The following is a 17,175-nucleotide window of genomic DNA, read 5'->3' as shown; positions in this document are numbered from 1 at the left end:
GTGCTGAAAAAACTTGTCGGGGGTGATGATTCTTCAGCAAAGCAACTGGTTTGCATCAGGATTCTATCTCTGAAAAACAAAAGTTAGCCCTGTGGTTGTATTTTTTCTCACGTATTGCTGCAAAACACGATCAGAAAAGAGTACACTATGTCTGTTACTTCAGCTGACTTAAAACCTGATGTGTCATTTCACTGACTGTTAGCATTGTTTCTTGAACCCTTGTTCTTGTTTATAGATTTTTTTGATTTGAGTTTAGAAATGTTCCAAGCAGATCAGCCTAAAAAATTTAGAATCGTGGATTTAATCAGTAACTTCTAGGTCTGTGTAGGAACATATTGCATGAGACAGTGATGTAATTTGTGAGAAATGTCTGCACACAAGCTTTCATATACCTTTATTCTGTCTTTAGAATTTGGAATGATGGGAGATCATACAATTAAAAGTCAGCGACCTCGATCTGTTCATGAAAAAAGGGTCCCTCAGGAACAAGCTGATGCTGCTAAATTTATGGCACAAACTGGTAATACGTTAGTTACATTTTTCTATTTATTGTTGTTAATTTAATGAAACCACTGCATGTTTTCATAATCTTTTGCTGCACATTTGTCAGTTTTTGGAGCTGATATTTTTTGAGCCATTTTTTTTTGTCACCAGTTAAAGTCCATAAATGAAGTAGCTGTGAACTGAAAAGTGCACAAAAAATGTGTAAGATTTATTTTGATTTCATTGTGGGACATTTAGGATTTACATATTATTATTTACTTATGTTAATTAACTACTTAAAATGTATCATTAAACTTTTAAAGAAACTCAGCAAAGTTATTTCATCAATAATTGATTATTTTAGGACTTTTTTAGAATTAATATATTAAGCAGGACTTTAGATGATGAAATTTAATATTTAATATGTTGAATATTTTTTCAGTTGTCATGTATCATATAAATATTAATTGATTGTTAAAGTGTATAGCAATTAGTCAGAAACTTTTTTTAGAATTTAATATCTTTAATTTGAAAAGAGTTTTGTTATATAAGCTAAATAATAAACAGTTGACAGTCTTTATTAGTAAGTTATAATACACTCCAAATAATTAGCTATCAACAAAAATGATTTTTTGGTTTATAATATTTTTAATCCTAAATAAATTAGATTACTTTAAAATACATCCCTCCAAATATATATATATATATAAACAAATAAATGCATTGCTCTTTTGGCTCATCATAATATATGGGCTATAATTCCCCCTCTTTGAATGTAGAACATTCTTAGATGAAAACATGATTAATCTGTGTTATAAACATTTTCATCTGTCAGTTTTATTGCAGGAAATTGCAAACTAACAGTTTCATCTATGTCTTCATAAAGTCTTATACATTCCAATCTAGATGATGTGTTTTACTATTAATACAGAAGTTTCAAGTACATGACCAGCTTTTTGACATGACATTCAGACTGATTTTGATGAAATTCCCTTGAAGAATGAATATTTCCTTTAGTTCATGTGATCTTAGGATAATACTTATTCAGAACACTAGATTTGAATCTATAACTCAAAAATGCAAATATTCTTAATGAATTGTGCTCTTGGTAATGGGTGAATAGTAGACTTGAATACATTAGTGGCAAGTAGGTCAAAGAACTCTCAGAAAAGGAAGAACATTTAGAATAAATTCTACATTAAGGACACTTTTTTATCTTTTTAAAAATATATGTTGCAGCCAAATCCAGAAATGGAGAAAACTTGCTTATCTGGATTGCTTTTCATGCACCTTCTTATTTAAGAAAAGGTGATTTATATTTTTACTATTTGATTGAACAAGTCCAAAAGTGCATGACCAGGTTCAGGCAAATTTTCAAATTTCTAAATGTATTTTTCTCCCTTACAAGGATCAAAAAGTCTCAACTACTGACCAGAGGTTAGGAGATGACTGACTCTAAGTAAAGGCACAGGGCATGGGCTGACTACTCAGCCTCCTTCTTGTGCTGTTTCATGGGGCATTTCTGTACAATTAGAGGTGTCCTGACATTTTGCAAAAGAAGTGGCAGACATTGGTTTACTGAAATTCCTTAAAATTGGGGTCACTTAATAATGAAATGGTGAACCATAGTTTAAATTTCCAATAATGTAGCAAAATTAGTTTATGCATAAATATTATGCAATTTGGCCAGGAGTTTTTATATAAATTTTGTTTTTGGATTTGCCTGTGACACATACCAAGAAAATTCAGAGTTTTCAGCCAGAAACCTTTTCGCAAATTCAAATCACAAGGAACATTATATTTTCTTAGTGAGGAATTACTAGTTTCCATTTTAATTTACTCACTATTTTCCAGGCATTGTTTTGTATCTAATATATAGGGACACATGATTTGGTAAAATAAATGAAATGCTTATTAAACAGATCCATGAGGAGCTTTAAAACTATTTCCCCATGTTGTTAACAATAAGTCAGAAAAGTCAATGAACTTCAGAATTAAAGTTCTGAAAATATTGATTGGATGCTTTAGCTAATGAATAACATATAGTTATTATTTCATTTTAAACCAAATATAGTATAGGTAAATATAAATACAGGTATAAGACATTTTAAATTTACATTTCTATGATACTGATTAAAGACTGGAAAACTGCATTATTTAACATAGTTTTTAAAATACATAATTTGACACGAGGCAATTATAAAGCTAAAAAGAGCAGGGTTTTAATTTTTTGCCCTTAAATATTTTCTGAGATTATATTTTCTCCAAATGTTAAGGTAGTCTGAATAAATACAGCTCAGTATAGCACACTAAAATTCTACAAAAGTTGTTTTATTTAGACTTTTCTATTTGTCTTTCAAACCAAGAAATTGGTGTTGCATGTAAATAATGATGAGTAATTGCTAGCATTAATTTGAGAACAAAGAATAATTCAATAGGGGTAAAACTGAATAATAAAACACAATATATTTTTATGTTAGTCATGAGGAAAAACAAAGCAAAAGCTATCAAACCATATAACTTAAGAATTACTTCTCAAAATGAGTAAACTGGCCTCTTAAATCATTATGATCAGTCAACCCAGTATTTAAAAACAAACTTTCTATAAAGTAATAATGTGACTGGCAATGTTTTTAGAAGAGTAATATTTAATAAAGTCACATTACTTTATCAAAATAACTTGACCATTTTGGTCAGTTTAGTAACTGAGATAGGCTAGTTTGGACATAATTGTACAACGCTCAAATAGCCTAGGACACAGCTGTATTTATAGTCGATGGAAGTGAAATGCCATGATAGGACATAGATATTTAATATAGACATCTAAATTAAATACCAACGAGATGGCTTAAGACATCTTAATTATACATACTGATGCTTTTTAACACCATAGTTATCAAATGATCTTATAAACATGTTTAGGAAAGTAGTCTTTTATTCCATTGGGGAAAATAGTATGTCACATGTTATCAAAAACAGAAAAATAAAATTGTGTGTTTCTAATTTCATGATTTTAACATACTAGCAACATTTTTTATTAGTATTTTGTTTATAGTTTAAAATGCACTCCCATACCTTACCTCATTTAATCCTCACAAATAGGTTTTGAGGTAGATGTATAACTCATTTTATTGAGAGGTTCAGAGAAATAAAGTGACTTTCTCAAGGTCACAGAGCTAATATGCAGTAGCTTTCCACCAACGACAGATCTTTCTGACTTTAATAGCAGTGCCTTTTCAGTTACCTTTCATGTTTCGCGTCAGAATAAAGAGCCTTAATAGTACCTTAGATACTGAATCCTTCTACATAATGTAGAATACATAATGTGTAATATGCCTTAAGTTACAAGTTAAGGAACCAAATTAGTTTGTGCTATCTCCAAAGACATATATATTAAAAATAGCATACTTTACTGTCTTAATGTCAGTGAATTTTTTACAGAATATCTTTGCTATAAAGTATTTCTCACAAAGCCCCAATGTGCTTGACTAGAACAGCCTTCATGCCTTTTGGGATGACGCTGTGGCAGCATGGAAATCATAACCATTTCATGGAAATGTCACTTGAAATTATAGATTGAGATATAACGGGGTCATTTTGGTAGGTGGGCCAGTATTTCAATGGCAAGATTTGATTCAGAATTTGAAAGCCCATATATATCTTATTCATTTATTTGTTTTAGTTTTGATCAACAGAATGAACCACCAGTTTGAAGGGGAGTGAATAATGCCAATTCTGAGCACTAATTATCAATCCCTCATGACCCAGGCATCGTTATCTAGCTTGTTCAACATCATTGTAGCTTCATACATTCAAAAGCAAACCAAAATTTTAAAAATTTTACAGAAATACACATAAAAATAGTTCTTGATCCTGATTCATTGCTCAGTTTAGTTAAACCTTTTCCTGCCATCATAACAATGCAATGCTCTTGTGGAAAAATAGAACTAATTGTATTCATAGCCTTTATCATTTTACTTATTATAGAATTCACAATGTTCAAGGTTTTCTGGCTTTTAATTAATCACATTCAACCAAAATATTTCTACTTCACTTAATCTCATCACAAAGACAGGTTGAAATATTACAAGAAAAAAATTTGCATTAGATTTTCCCCAACTTTAAGTTTTTTTCACTGCTAAATATATATGTGCACGTATACATGTATGGGTAGATATTTTTTAACCATTGTCATATTATAGGGTTTCTAAAATAATTATTTTTAACCTTGATAGAGTATTCTTTCATGTAAAAGAACAAACTATGAGGCATAGCTTTAAATATTATTCAAATGGTCATTGAATAACATTTTTATAGAGTAGTTATATATAAATTGGTAGAGGCAAAAAATACTGAAATCATCAAGGGTGACGTATAGAGCATGACCAGGACAAACACTGAATACAACACTGAAAAGATGTCCTATTTAATATAATATGTCATCCCAGTTACCACTGTGCCCTTATGATATATACCCAGTTATAAATGCATTATATTATTTACACCTCTGGGTGCATACTGTAGACAAGTATAATAAGAGCAAATGCTTCCAAACAGTGCTACTCAAAGTGTGCTTGTCTGTGACCTAGTTGGCATGGGTCCTCGAGGAGATAAGAAGCTTACACCAGAATGTAACTTGAACTACTTTATCAAACGCATGTTTTATTTCATCTGACTCTGTTTTTTGGAAAAAGAACTTCTCAGTGATCAGCAAGTTGAGTTACACTCTGGTCCAAACTTCATCTGTCCTAGAGTCCCAGCCCGTGGACCAGATGCCTTGAGTTGCACTGCTAGTCATTTCTAAGTCATGTATTAACCTTTCCAAAAAAGGTGGAAAATGGATCATCATACTCTATCAGTTGAATTCTCTGCAGAATCTGTAAAATATAAATTGCTCCTTGATTTATATAATCAGTGATGCAGAGTTTTCAGAAACACTTCACCAAGTGAAGAAAAAGTGGTCTTTTTCAACAAAGTCTAAATTTAATTTAACTAGTTCCTGCCAGCAGGTAAATGGCCCAATTTTGTATTTGTAGGAAAGCAACTGCAAGTTTTCAAATTAGAGTTAAAAATCTATCCTGAACACCATTCCATAATAGAATTAGAAGCCTGTTGAGATGGTCTTAGAAATTCTTGACTTTAAGTCTCCTTGGGACATGACTTTGGATCATAATAGAACTTAGACATAGTCTCAGGGTGATGCCTACTCCAAGAAAGTTAATGAATTCAGACATTTAGTGACTTTTAAAGCCCTATTTTTTTTTTTTTTAGTAAATTTTAGTTCCAGATTAAATTAAGAGAAATCATAGAGGAATTTTCCTTCATTTCAAGTAAAACTTACTTCTCTACTCTAGATCATCATGGGGAAAATTGTGAGTAGAATGTTTTTGAACAAATTATCACAAAATAAATAGCTGTCATAGGATGAAAAAGTAGGAATTGCACAAGGAATAAATTATAAACAAGTGTGAGTATTCAACACAATAAAAATTAGATATGCCCAAACTCCCAGAGCCCTACCTCATCTAGCATTAGAAAGGAGATTATGGAACAAACGACTGGGGAAGGATACATCAATATATTCCTACTCACCAAATCCAGAGTAAGTTTAGCAATACATTTTGTTTCCTCTTCCATCGAAGGACAAAGCTTTAGATTGGCTTGAAGAGAATCGCTCCAACAATCATTCTTGAAAAATGCTGATTTGTCCCTTCATAGCATCCATGGCCCAGTGGATTTGTGAAGTGGAGTCTTGCTAACAAGGTTATAGCTAACTTGGATCTTGCATCAGCGTAATAGTATCTCTCTTTAAGTTTCTTTTTCTCTGAAATGTTTTTGTGTATCTTTGATGTACTGTCATGTTTTTACATTGAAATTATTCTTGTATGTCATGATGTCAGTTTGGTATAATGCTTACTAGATGAATATTCAATACAGTATTTCATGTTTATTTGTTGTCTTGCACACAGGTGAATCTGGCGTGGAAGAGTGGTCCCAGTGGAGCACATGCTCAGTTACTTGTGGTCAGGGGTCGCAGGTGCGAACCAGAACTTGTGTATCACCTTACGGGACACACTGCAGCGGCCCATTAAGAGAATCAAGGGTTTGCAATAACACTGCCCTCTGTCCAGGTAGTGTTAGCAGCAACTACAACTGTGGATGTTATTGAATTGTGTCATGCTACGCATTTGGAACAATGTGTTATTTTCATATGAACCTGGTATAGGCATTTTAATTAGAGTGGATAAGTGTAATTTGTATTCAACTGTGAAATTTTATCATGTATATGATTCTTTCCGCTTTCAGAGCAGCCAAGAAATTACAAAAGTGTCTCCCTACCGACTGCAGCTATAAGCTTGAAATTATGTATCTGTTTCTAATGGTATTTAAGGTTCCAAGTCTTTCCTTATTTTAGATGGTGAAAATGTCCAGGTAAATGTTGTAGGAATAGTGAAATTTGCCAGCATCCTGGAAATGTGATCAGTACCCAGTGTTTAATACAGTGGTTGATACAGCCTTTAAGGCAGTCAGCTATTTTCCTACCACTTATTTGACCCCATCGGGGAAAATAGTGCCCCGGGCCAAAGGACTTTCTGTTAGTTTATTTCATTCAAGTGCCTACCCTCATCCGAGTCATCCTCTGCTCTGTAAACTTAAAGTCACTAATGGAAAAAAAAGAAAAAAAGATCTTTCATGTTAAATGGAGCATAACGTAATAGCTTACCAATTTAGGATCAGATTTTCCATGTTACATCAACATTTTTTTTGTCCGTCGGTGCATACATGCACATTATAAGCATTTCTTCTTCTCAGACCACTGACTTTCATGTAAAAATAAGTACTAAAAGGATTCTGGGCTTTCTTTCAAGAAGTCCAAAGCACGTAATCCTGTGAATCTCCCGGTCTGTGTTTCTGCTCAGCCATTTGGTGGATAGGTGATGCCGACTCAGACCACGGCAGTTGACAATGGACTTGCATTCACAGCCCTTCCAGAGGCCTCTGGAGTGAGGTGGGCACAGGGAAAGGGCCTGGCACTACAGCCGCCTTTCATCTGGTGAAATGCGCCTAAGTCTTCTGGCAATTTCCATTTCCAGAGAAGCCTAATTCCACAGTTGCTAAAAGCAAGAGTACAGAGTGGGTGGCATGGGGGAGGGTCAGGGACCATCCCAATTCCCCAGAAGAAGGGGTGAGGGCAACCCATTCCAAAACAATTTGGAGGAGGAGCTGTTTAATAGGTACAGAGTTTGGATTTGCAGAATGAAAAGTTTCTGGAGACCTGTTTCCCAACACTATGAATATACTTAACACTGCTGAGTTGTACACTTAAAAAGGATTAGATGATAAATTTTCCAATAAAAGAAAAGGCAAGCTGGAAAAAATAAAAGGGGAAGGAAGTGGTGGGCAGTCGTGGAGGAAGCATGCTGCAGTGAGGTGGGAGATCCCTTTGCTACGGGCTTGGGAGGCACAAAGGTAGACAAAGGTAGAATTAAAAGATAAAATGGGCAGAATAAAAAAAATATATATATATACATAACTGAATCACTTTGACGTATACCTGAAACATTGTAAATCAACTATTCTTCAATTAAAAAAAAAGATAAACAGGGCAGAAAGATATGAGGGAGGGAAGACAGAATCAGTAGGAAAAGAGCAATGGTTCCACTGAAAATAAGAAAAGTCAGTGAGAATCAGAGGGAATCAGTCTAGATGAGAAAGAACATCAAATGAAACATAAAAAGATAACAGAGGGGAGAAGATGCTTGAGGAGATCATGGGTGGGGAAGACAACAAAAAAAAGATGACAATAACAGGGGTCACAGAGCAAACATACGTACATTAGGCAAGAGAAGGGAAACAAGAGCAGTAAGGAGACGGGCATTTTAGAAATTGTAATGTGTCTAAATTTTATAGATAAAAGGACCTCATGAGGAAATGCTAGTGGATTTTCAGGTGGGTGTGGGTTAAGTGCATTGCCTGGACTAGAACTTAAAGCTGGGCCCTATTTACAGTATTTATGTTAAGGGTTCCACGATCAAGTGCCCTGTACTTGGCAACAAGAAAAGTGTCAACAGAGAGTTAAGCTGTACTTGACATATATGTGTCAACAGAGAGTTAAGCTGTACTTGACATATATGTTTATGTTATCAGCATCCTTTTGAAGAGTCAAGATCCTTTCAACATACAGGGATAGACTCTAATGGCAAACAGATCCCCAAATGGAAGTCTGAGTGGGTGCTAAAGTGTTCTCCACAGTTCTCTATTCAGAGCTTACTTTCCAAACCTAGTTATGAACATTCACCTGGCTGACATATGGAAATCTCCATCCTTCTGCCCGAGGCTGCTGATTCTTCCCCTCCCTGGGCGTGGAGACCATGTATAGTGGGACCAGTGTGTACTCCCTTTCACTCTGCATCTCATGTCCAGAAAACTGAATAATATTCTATGATTATAAAGCTTTTCCTCAGTTTCTTAAACCTTCTACTATTATGCCTACTGAAGAAGTACATACTAATTACTGGTTTCTCTTCACCTTCGTATACGTGTAGGTTTATCTTTTAAATTTGCTTAAATAGTACTGGTGATAAGAAATACGTATCTTTTAATCATTGTTATAGTTCAGATGTTGAATTAAAGACAATAAAAAGCATTTTGTTGATTTCTTTTTAATTTTCCAAACATGAAGAATAATTTAGCAACTTTATTATTTGAAAAATGTAGAATAAGTATCCCACTACAGGATATTGTGATACCTTTCAGATGGTGATTGTTATGAAATATTTTGTGTTCGATATTTTGTTCAATTATTTGTCATGCTGGTATATATGTATGTTTTTACACAATATATAATGAAAACAGTGACAAAAAGTGAATTTAAAACCTAACATAGCATGCTGAACAGTGTAAATATCTTTCTGAAATACTTTATTCCCAAGAAGAAAATTATCTCAGAAATAACCTACTTGTCACACTATGAATAAGCAAGGGTATTTGCTATTTAATTAATGAAAATGACACAAGGACAAACTGAATATTAATGTCACTTTTCACAGAATATGTGGGATGATAGAACTAGAGCTTATATTTATTTGTACTCTTAAAGGCTAATCAATAGTGTTATAAATTAGTAAACTTTCACCCACATTATTCACATTTAAAGAGTTTTTAAATTGCATAATAATGTGTTATTTCTAATACGAATCCTAAGATAACCAGCCTTTTACAAAAGTGTTGCTCTGACATCATAGTGTCTTCAGAAACTCTTATTGCTCAGGGCAGAAAATGATCCGGATAAACAGAAAGTAAATTGAGAAAAATAGAGAGGTACATGAAATTATGTATTTACTGCCCTGGTTTCTGACTTACAGTTTTATGACCTCTTCCAGGATTTCTCAACCTTGGTACCACTGACATTTCGATATGGATAAATCTTTGTTGTGGGGATGGCCTGAGGATTTGGGGATGTCTGGCAGCATCCCTGGCCTCTTCTCATTAGATACCAGTAGCCCCCTTTCTTCCCCTGAGCTATGACAACCAAAAATGTCTCCAATGTTGCCAAATGTCTCCTGGGAGGGGGAGGTCATTATTGCCCCTCGTTGAGAACCACTAGTCTACTCTATATTCCAGTCTTTTAGAAAAAAGCTGATTTAGGCTAAGGAATGATTTTGATTTTTTTAATGTCACCGTTTTCACATCCATTTATTTCCCTAAGGAAAAAAGCTTTCACTTAAAGGAGTTATTTTATACATCCCAATCTGAATCACAAGATACTTTGTATACTTATTTCAGAAACCTGGTAGTAATATAATTTGGGTATTGTGTATTCCTCATTTCGTCTCTAGATAAGTCAGAGACATGATATTATAGCTAGGGTCTAAAGAAGAAAACTATAAAAATGGATCAATTTGATTTTAGTTTCTAGGTACATTTTTCAAATGGACTAGATCATTTACAGATTTTCATACTTTACTGAAAATAAAGTAGTTCATCCAACGCATTTCCATTAAGATAAAAATATTTAATATTTATCATAAATCTCTATGAAAAGGATTCATAAAATTACAAGATTTGTGCTACAATTTCCTACTAATTCAATAGTATCAAGTATCAAAAATAAATTATTAATAATTGTATGTCTTTTTCAAATGAAAAAACATATTTTTGCTTTTTAAAATTGATGTGGAGAAGCCATGAAATTTCACCATGGAGCAATAAATGCTGTTAAAAGGTAGTGAGTAAGAACCTGCTGTATAAAAAAAAAGTAAATAAAATTCAAAAAAAAATTCAAAAAACAAGATTAGTTTTCAGAGGATTCCAGCTCCATAATTTAACTAAATAATCAAGATTAATGAACATTTCTTTGAGATTTTAGAGAAAAATCTGCCAATTTTGCAGCTTTTTCTTCTGAGATTATTCACTGCATGTGCAATAATGTGATTTGATAGAAGACAACAGAACCAGAACAGAACAGAACCAGAAATAAAAATTCTATATAGTCTATTAGCATCTTATATAGAAAATCGGGGAGAAAAGGTGGTTTTTAAGTGGAGAACATTTGGTAACTAGAAATAAATACGAAAATTGCTTACAGGTGTACAGTTTATATAACAAAGTATATTCATATATGTTACTTTTAAATTATTTTGCTGTAATTGATCATATATACCTATATGTAAATATAGGTATATGTGTATTTTTTTCCTTAGACTTAAAAACAGACTTACTATTTATTCTTATACCAATGGATACAAATTGTCTTTGGTGTTCCCACACGTAAATGGGAAAAATGCAAACATCTTAATTTCTCTCACTTTTTCTGTACAGTATTTTTGAAATATACTTTCCAGCAAGTTTCATAGAATCTTAAAGAATTTTTCATTGGATATTACCTAAATTTGTCTAATTTTTCCAATATTTGAACATATTTTCACAAGTTGGGCAACTAAATAGTATAAATAGAAGAGAACGGGCTGCCTCATAATTAAGGATGTCATATCTGTGTTTTTAAAGTAACAACTTGGTCAGCAGATAACGTGCAAAATATTCTAGATGTACTATATTTACTGGCATGTGTCCTCTGACGCTTCTGCTTACCCCGACCAATGTTGAGGAGAAAATGAACATCTTTGTCATGTTTTGTGATAAATTTCTACTCCCCCTACTCATGTCAGTGGGTGTTATATCAAACATCTGCTGAGGAAATTTTAAGAGTGAGGCAGAGGTTCAGCATCAAGACAGGAATTTTGAATTGAAAAGGACATTTTGCCTGGCTTCTTTTGATTTGTACTATCCATGGAGTGCTACTGCTTACCGTCCCAAATGTTACGAATTGGGATGGGATTGGTGATTGCGCAGTGCAAGAAAGTGACCTAAACTTTGAACCCTAATGGACTTTCTGCAAAAGATGTCAACATTTATTTGCAGCGGTTGTTATGGAGGAACACAAATTATGTTAGTATTTCCGATCAAGGGTGAATTCATCGTAATGGCGTATTTGAAGTACTGGTGTACTGATAGTTATATGAGACATAACTTAATTAGATCATATGTTTTTTTTCTAGAATTTTTATTAATTAGGAGGATTTCCAGTGTTATCCAGTTACTGGAAGAGGACAGATATCTTCTGTTTTACTGGCTATTAGAAAGAGGTCTTCATATTTGCCCCTCGTTTTAAAACTGGGGAGAGAGGAGGCTCTTATGCAAGTAGATAGAGTTCTTGAAATTTCCCTCTTATTCAAAAGACAGTGACTTTAAACACCCACATTTTTAAATGGCAAAAATACGTTTTCTAAAATGTGAGGTCAAAAACCTGTTTAAAATATGTACCATCAATTTTCAGATTATTTTCATTCTCTGACACCATAAAATTTATTAATCCTGAAACTTTGTAAATGTTGGAAGAATTAAATTGACCCTTATCTATTTAAATGCAATTTTAACTTCAGAAGATCACTCTAAGAAATTTAGTTGATGTTACTTTTACATAGAAGTAACTCATGACTATTTTACTATGAGGGAGAGAGGTGCATTTCCATTAAAAAAAATAATAAAAACATTTAAAGTTTATAACATAAATAATTGTTCAAATACAAAAAGAAGTACATGCAATTTTCCATTAGTTAAATGATTGCTGACTTAACTTACATTTTGTGACAAATAAGAGTAATTCAATTGAATTTTTAAAATATCTTCATACTTGTCTATTTGATGAGTTTTTTTCTTAATTATAAAGAAAAATAATCTTTGACTTTGCCTCTCTGCTTCTGTTGTTGAAGCTTCTTTGCTTTATTACAGTCCATGGAGTCTGGGAGGAGTGGTCTCCGTGGAGTTTGTGTTCATTCACATGTGGTCGAGGCCAAAGAACAAGAACACGGGCATGCACTCCGCCCCAGTATGGGGGAAGGCCGTGTGAAGGACCCGAGACTCATCATAAGCCTTGTAATATCGCTCTCTGCCCAGGTGAGCCTATTCTGGATTTGGGGAACTTGGCATTTATGTCCCAGTGTATGGTCCCTAGGATACCTAGGAGATATTAAGAGTACAACCTTCATTCAGTCACACTGGAAAATGTGTCCTTTGCTTATTGATTCTTGCTTAAATAAAATTGGATACCTTCCTTGATTCTATCATATGTAATTGTGTATAATATTTCCTTGACTAAGTACCAATGAATGCTCACCTTTATTGGATTTCTATAAATAGGTATATTAATGATTCCCACTAAGATTTTATCTCTACTTGGATTTCCCTCCTGGAAAAATTATAAGCCATCCCAAAGACCTGAATTGACTGTTACATCCACATTGTAACTAGAGAGACCGGTGTGGAGGCAATCCTTCTGATGTTATTCTCTCACACTCACTCAGCTAAGGAGTGGGATGCACCCTTGACCACGTGCGAGCATGATAGACATTTGCTAGGAAATCAGACTTTCTAGATTCACTGCTAGATGCATAAAATAGTTAGATCCTAAATGACATACAGTCTTTATGTGATTATGAAGACTGTATAGTCTGTTCTTAGAGTGTATTTATGTTATTTAAATTTTTTTTCCTTCAAAGTATTTCAATTCTGTTTTACCTGACTTTGTTAATTCCACCCATTACTCCAGAGAGAAGTCTTTGTAATGCTATTATTTAGGTTGCTGAAACATTCACACATAAAACAGATACCTACAAAATGAAAAAGACTGATCTCCACCTTGAAGGGGCTTGCAATTTATGAGAGAAAATAAAAACAAACAAATGATAGAATCTCCCCAGGAAAAGCAAAGGCACTTCTAGAGGAAGACACAGACAGGAGTGGCAAATGGCAGAGGCTAACAAAAATGACAATGGGACCATTATAAATAAGCATCATCTTCTCTTTGGGAGAGTTTCTCACCTGTCCATGCAGTCACATGTTCTACATGCAAGCAACAGAGCTGGGATGCCAGTAGTGAGCTCCAGGCACATTATTCAACTCACACTGAGTCCCATTTGCCCTCTAAATTCCCCAAGTTAATATCCTATATTATAAGGCAGTAATTCAAAGTTCTTCTGGAAATTTTAAGAATCTAAAATATCTGAAGACTGAAAAACATCCAAAAATGTAGAGAAGCAACAGTCATCTAACAAGCTTAATTGTTCTCTTTTACTGGTTTGCTACACTTAGGAATATACATGTAGATATGTAGTAGTTGTATTGAGTAATATCATCACTTTTAGAATGTTATGAATTCTACAAATAGTGAATAAACTCATATGATTCAGTATTCAGGTATTATGAATATTGGGGAGTCAATAATCATGATTCCTTATTTGCAAATCACTCCCAGCAAATCTATTTATGATCTGTCTTATTTCTATCTCTCTGTAAACATACAAATAGGCACACAGACACACACATATATATTTATGTTCTGCCTTTTTTCCAAAGATTTGAGTAAATTTATACAAATTTTAGAATTTTTTTTAACTGCTGAGCTGTGATATTTATGGGGAGTCAGAGCTCACTCTTATTTTTCTGTGGAGTGTGAAAAAATAGATAACACTGGGAAATAAAAAATTATAGCTAACTATAGACTCTTTTTTAATATATTAGTTTCTAATTAATTCTTTTACCTCAGTTGATCTCCATAAGTACAAAGATAAAATGGCACTGATCAGTAAAATGTTATCAACCAGGTTTTTCATAGTCCACTTTCCATGAATTTTCTCTAGCAGGAAAAAATCTTGGATGAGTACACAGAGATGCTGAGTTGTTACAATTTAGATAAGAAAACTCATTTTTCTAAGTTGATGTAGTTTTTGCTTTATCACTCAAGTAGTAACCATGTGTGTTTTACCTGTATTATACCATCACTGGAGTCACTCTAAGACCCTTAAATTTGGTTGGCTTTCTTTTGTTAGGTCTTTAATTTTGGGGAGTTATGATTATACTAATTGTAAATCTGGCCTAGCTCATATTTTCTCATAAAGTGAGCATTATGGATCTATCTTGAATACTTAATAAATGTGTTGTTTCTGACTTCTGTTATTTCCATTCTTGGATTTAGTTACATCATAAAGGATAAAATTCTTACCATATTTTATCCCAATTTCCTTACTACCTGAAAGGGAATTATTATAGCTATGATTCAAAAGATATATATTTTTATACTCTGCTCAACATTTTGGCATTATGTTTTTAAATTATATAAGATATGTTTGGTACAAATATTTCAAATTCTTCCTAGATATTAGAAGAATTAGAACTAATTTCTTATAGCTAATCTCAGGCACCTTCACTGAATATAAAACATTATTAAGTATCAACTAGATGTAAGACACTACTGAGAAGAATATATAGTCCTTGATCTCAAGAAATTTGTAATATCTTCTGAGGATTTAGAAATAAGCATGTGAAAAATTGAATGCAATTCTGAAAAACATATACAAACACTCTAGTCTCAATGAGAGATGGTAATTTGAATATTAAGTGGTTTCAACCTCCTTTTCTTGTAGCCATCCTACCTGAGATCCCTAAGACAACCTCTTAAGGGAAAACCTTTAATGGGAAAAGTGTCAGTGATGAAGAAGTGGGCCAAGACCCACACTTGGTTTTCTTTGGTTAGGCTGATTGAGAAGTGAAGAACAGAAGAGAGCAGAGGAAACATTCAAAACAACAAACTGGGTCTCTGCTCACCACCTTTGCAAGATTTGACCATGCAGGTTGTGGTCATGGGCAGTGACGTTTTAGTGTGGAATCATGTTAGAGCAGCGTCCCAGCTTCCTGCTTTTAGGAAGCACATATCACCCCCATAATGAAGTGGATACTGTGTAGGGATGATGAATATTGATCACATCAAATAATGAAATGGTTCTATTTATGCAAATTCTGATGTCTACTGCTAAGTAGATGGCATCCAATTTTTTTTTCTTACATCTTTATTGGAGTATAATTGCTTTACAATGGTGTGTTAGTTTCTGCTTTATAACAAAGTGAATCAGTTATACATATACATATGGTCCCATATCTCTTCCCTCTTGTGTCTCCCTCCCTCCCACCCTCCCTATCCCACCCCTCCAGGCTGTCACAAAGCACTGAGCTGATCTCCCTGGGCTATGCGGCTGCTTCCCCCTAGCTATCTACCTTACATTTGGTAGTGTATATATGTCCATGCCTCTCTCTCGCTTTGTCACAGCTTACCCCTCCCCCTCCCCATATCCTCAAGTCCATTCTCTAGTAGGTCTGTGTCTTTATTCCTGTCTTACCCCCAGGTTGTTCATGCCATTTTAGTTTTCTTAAATTCCATATATATGTGTTAGCATATGGTATTTGTCTTTCTCTTTCTGACTTACTTCACTCTGTATGACAGACTCTAGGTCTATCCACCTCATTACAAATAGCTCAATTTCATTTCTTTTTATGGCTGAGTAATATTCCATTGTATATATGTGCCATATCTTCTTTATCCATTCATCTGACGATGGAGACTTAGGTTGTTTCCATCTCCGGGCTATTGTAAATAGAGCTGCAATGAACATTTTGGTACATGACTCTTTTTGAGTTATGGTTTTCTCAGGATATATGCTCAGTAGAGGGATTGCTGGGTCATATGGTAGTTCTATTTGTAGTTTTTTAAGGAGCCTCCATACTGTTCTCCACAGTGGCTGTATCAATTTACATTCCCACCAGCAGTGCAAGAGGTTCCTTTTACTCCGCACCTGCTCCAGCATTTATTGTTTCTAGATTTTTTGATGATGGCCATTGTGACTGGTGTGAGATGATATCTCATTGTAGTTTTGATTTGCATTTCTCTAATGATTAAAGATGTTGAGCATCCTTTCACATGTTTGTTGACAATCTGTATATCTTCTTTGGAGAAATGTCTATTTAAGTCTTCTGCCCATTTTTGGATTGGGTTGTTTGTTTTTTCATTATTGAGCTGCATATAAATTTTGCAGATTAATCCTTTGTCAGTTGCTTCATTTGCAAATATTTTTTTCTATTCTGAGGGTTGTCTTTTGGTCTTGTTTATGGTTTCCTTTGCTGTGCAAAAGCTTTGAAGTTTCACTAGATCCCATTTGTGTATTTTTGTTTTTATTTCCATTTCTCCAGGAGGTGGGTCAAAAAGGATCTTGCTGTGATTTATTTCATAGAGTGTTCTGCCTATGTTTTCCTCTAAGAGTTTTATAGTTTCTGGCCTTACATTTAGGTCTTTAATCCATTTTG

General features: G+C 33.9%; 1 protein-coding gene across 1 annotated transcript in view; it reads left to right on the top strand.

The window, feature by feature from the left end:
* Window positions 1-17,175, top strand: part of ADGRB3 (adhesion G protein-coupled receptor B3) — an 815,189-nt gene that overhangs the window by 309,109 nt on the left and 488,905 nt on the right. Inside the window, exons 4-6 of the mRNA XM_032651211.1 lie at window positions 410-520; window positions 6,453-6,614; window positions 12,775-12,939. Of these exons, the coding sequence (XP_032507102.1) occupies window positions 410-520; window positions 6,453-6,614; window positions 12,775-12,939 (438 nt within the window). The remainder of the gene's footprint in view (window positions 1-409; window positions 521-6,452; window positions 6,615-12,774; window positions 12,940-17,175) is intronic.

Source organism: Phocoena sinus, chromosome 12 (genome assembly GCF_008692025.1).
Source record: "Phocoena sinus isolate mPhoSin1 chromosome 12, mPhoSin1.pri, whole genome shotgun sequence".
NCBI classification, from domain to species: domain Eukaryota; kingdom Metazoa; phylum Chordata; class Mammalia; order Artiodactyla; family Phocoenidae; genus Phocoena; species Phocoena sinus.
This window is presented reverse-complemented; position numbering and strand designations above follow the sequence as displayed.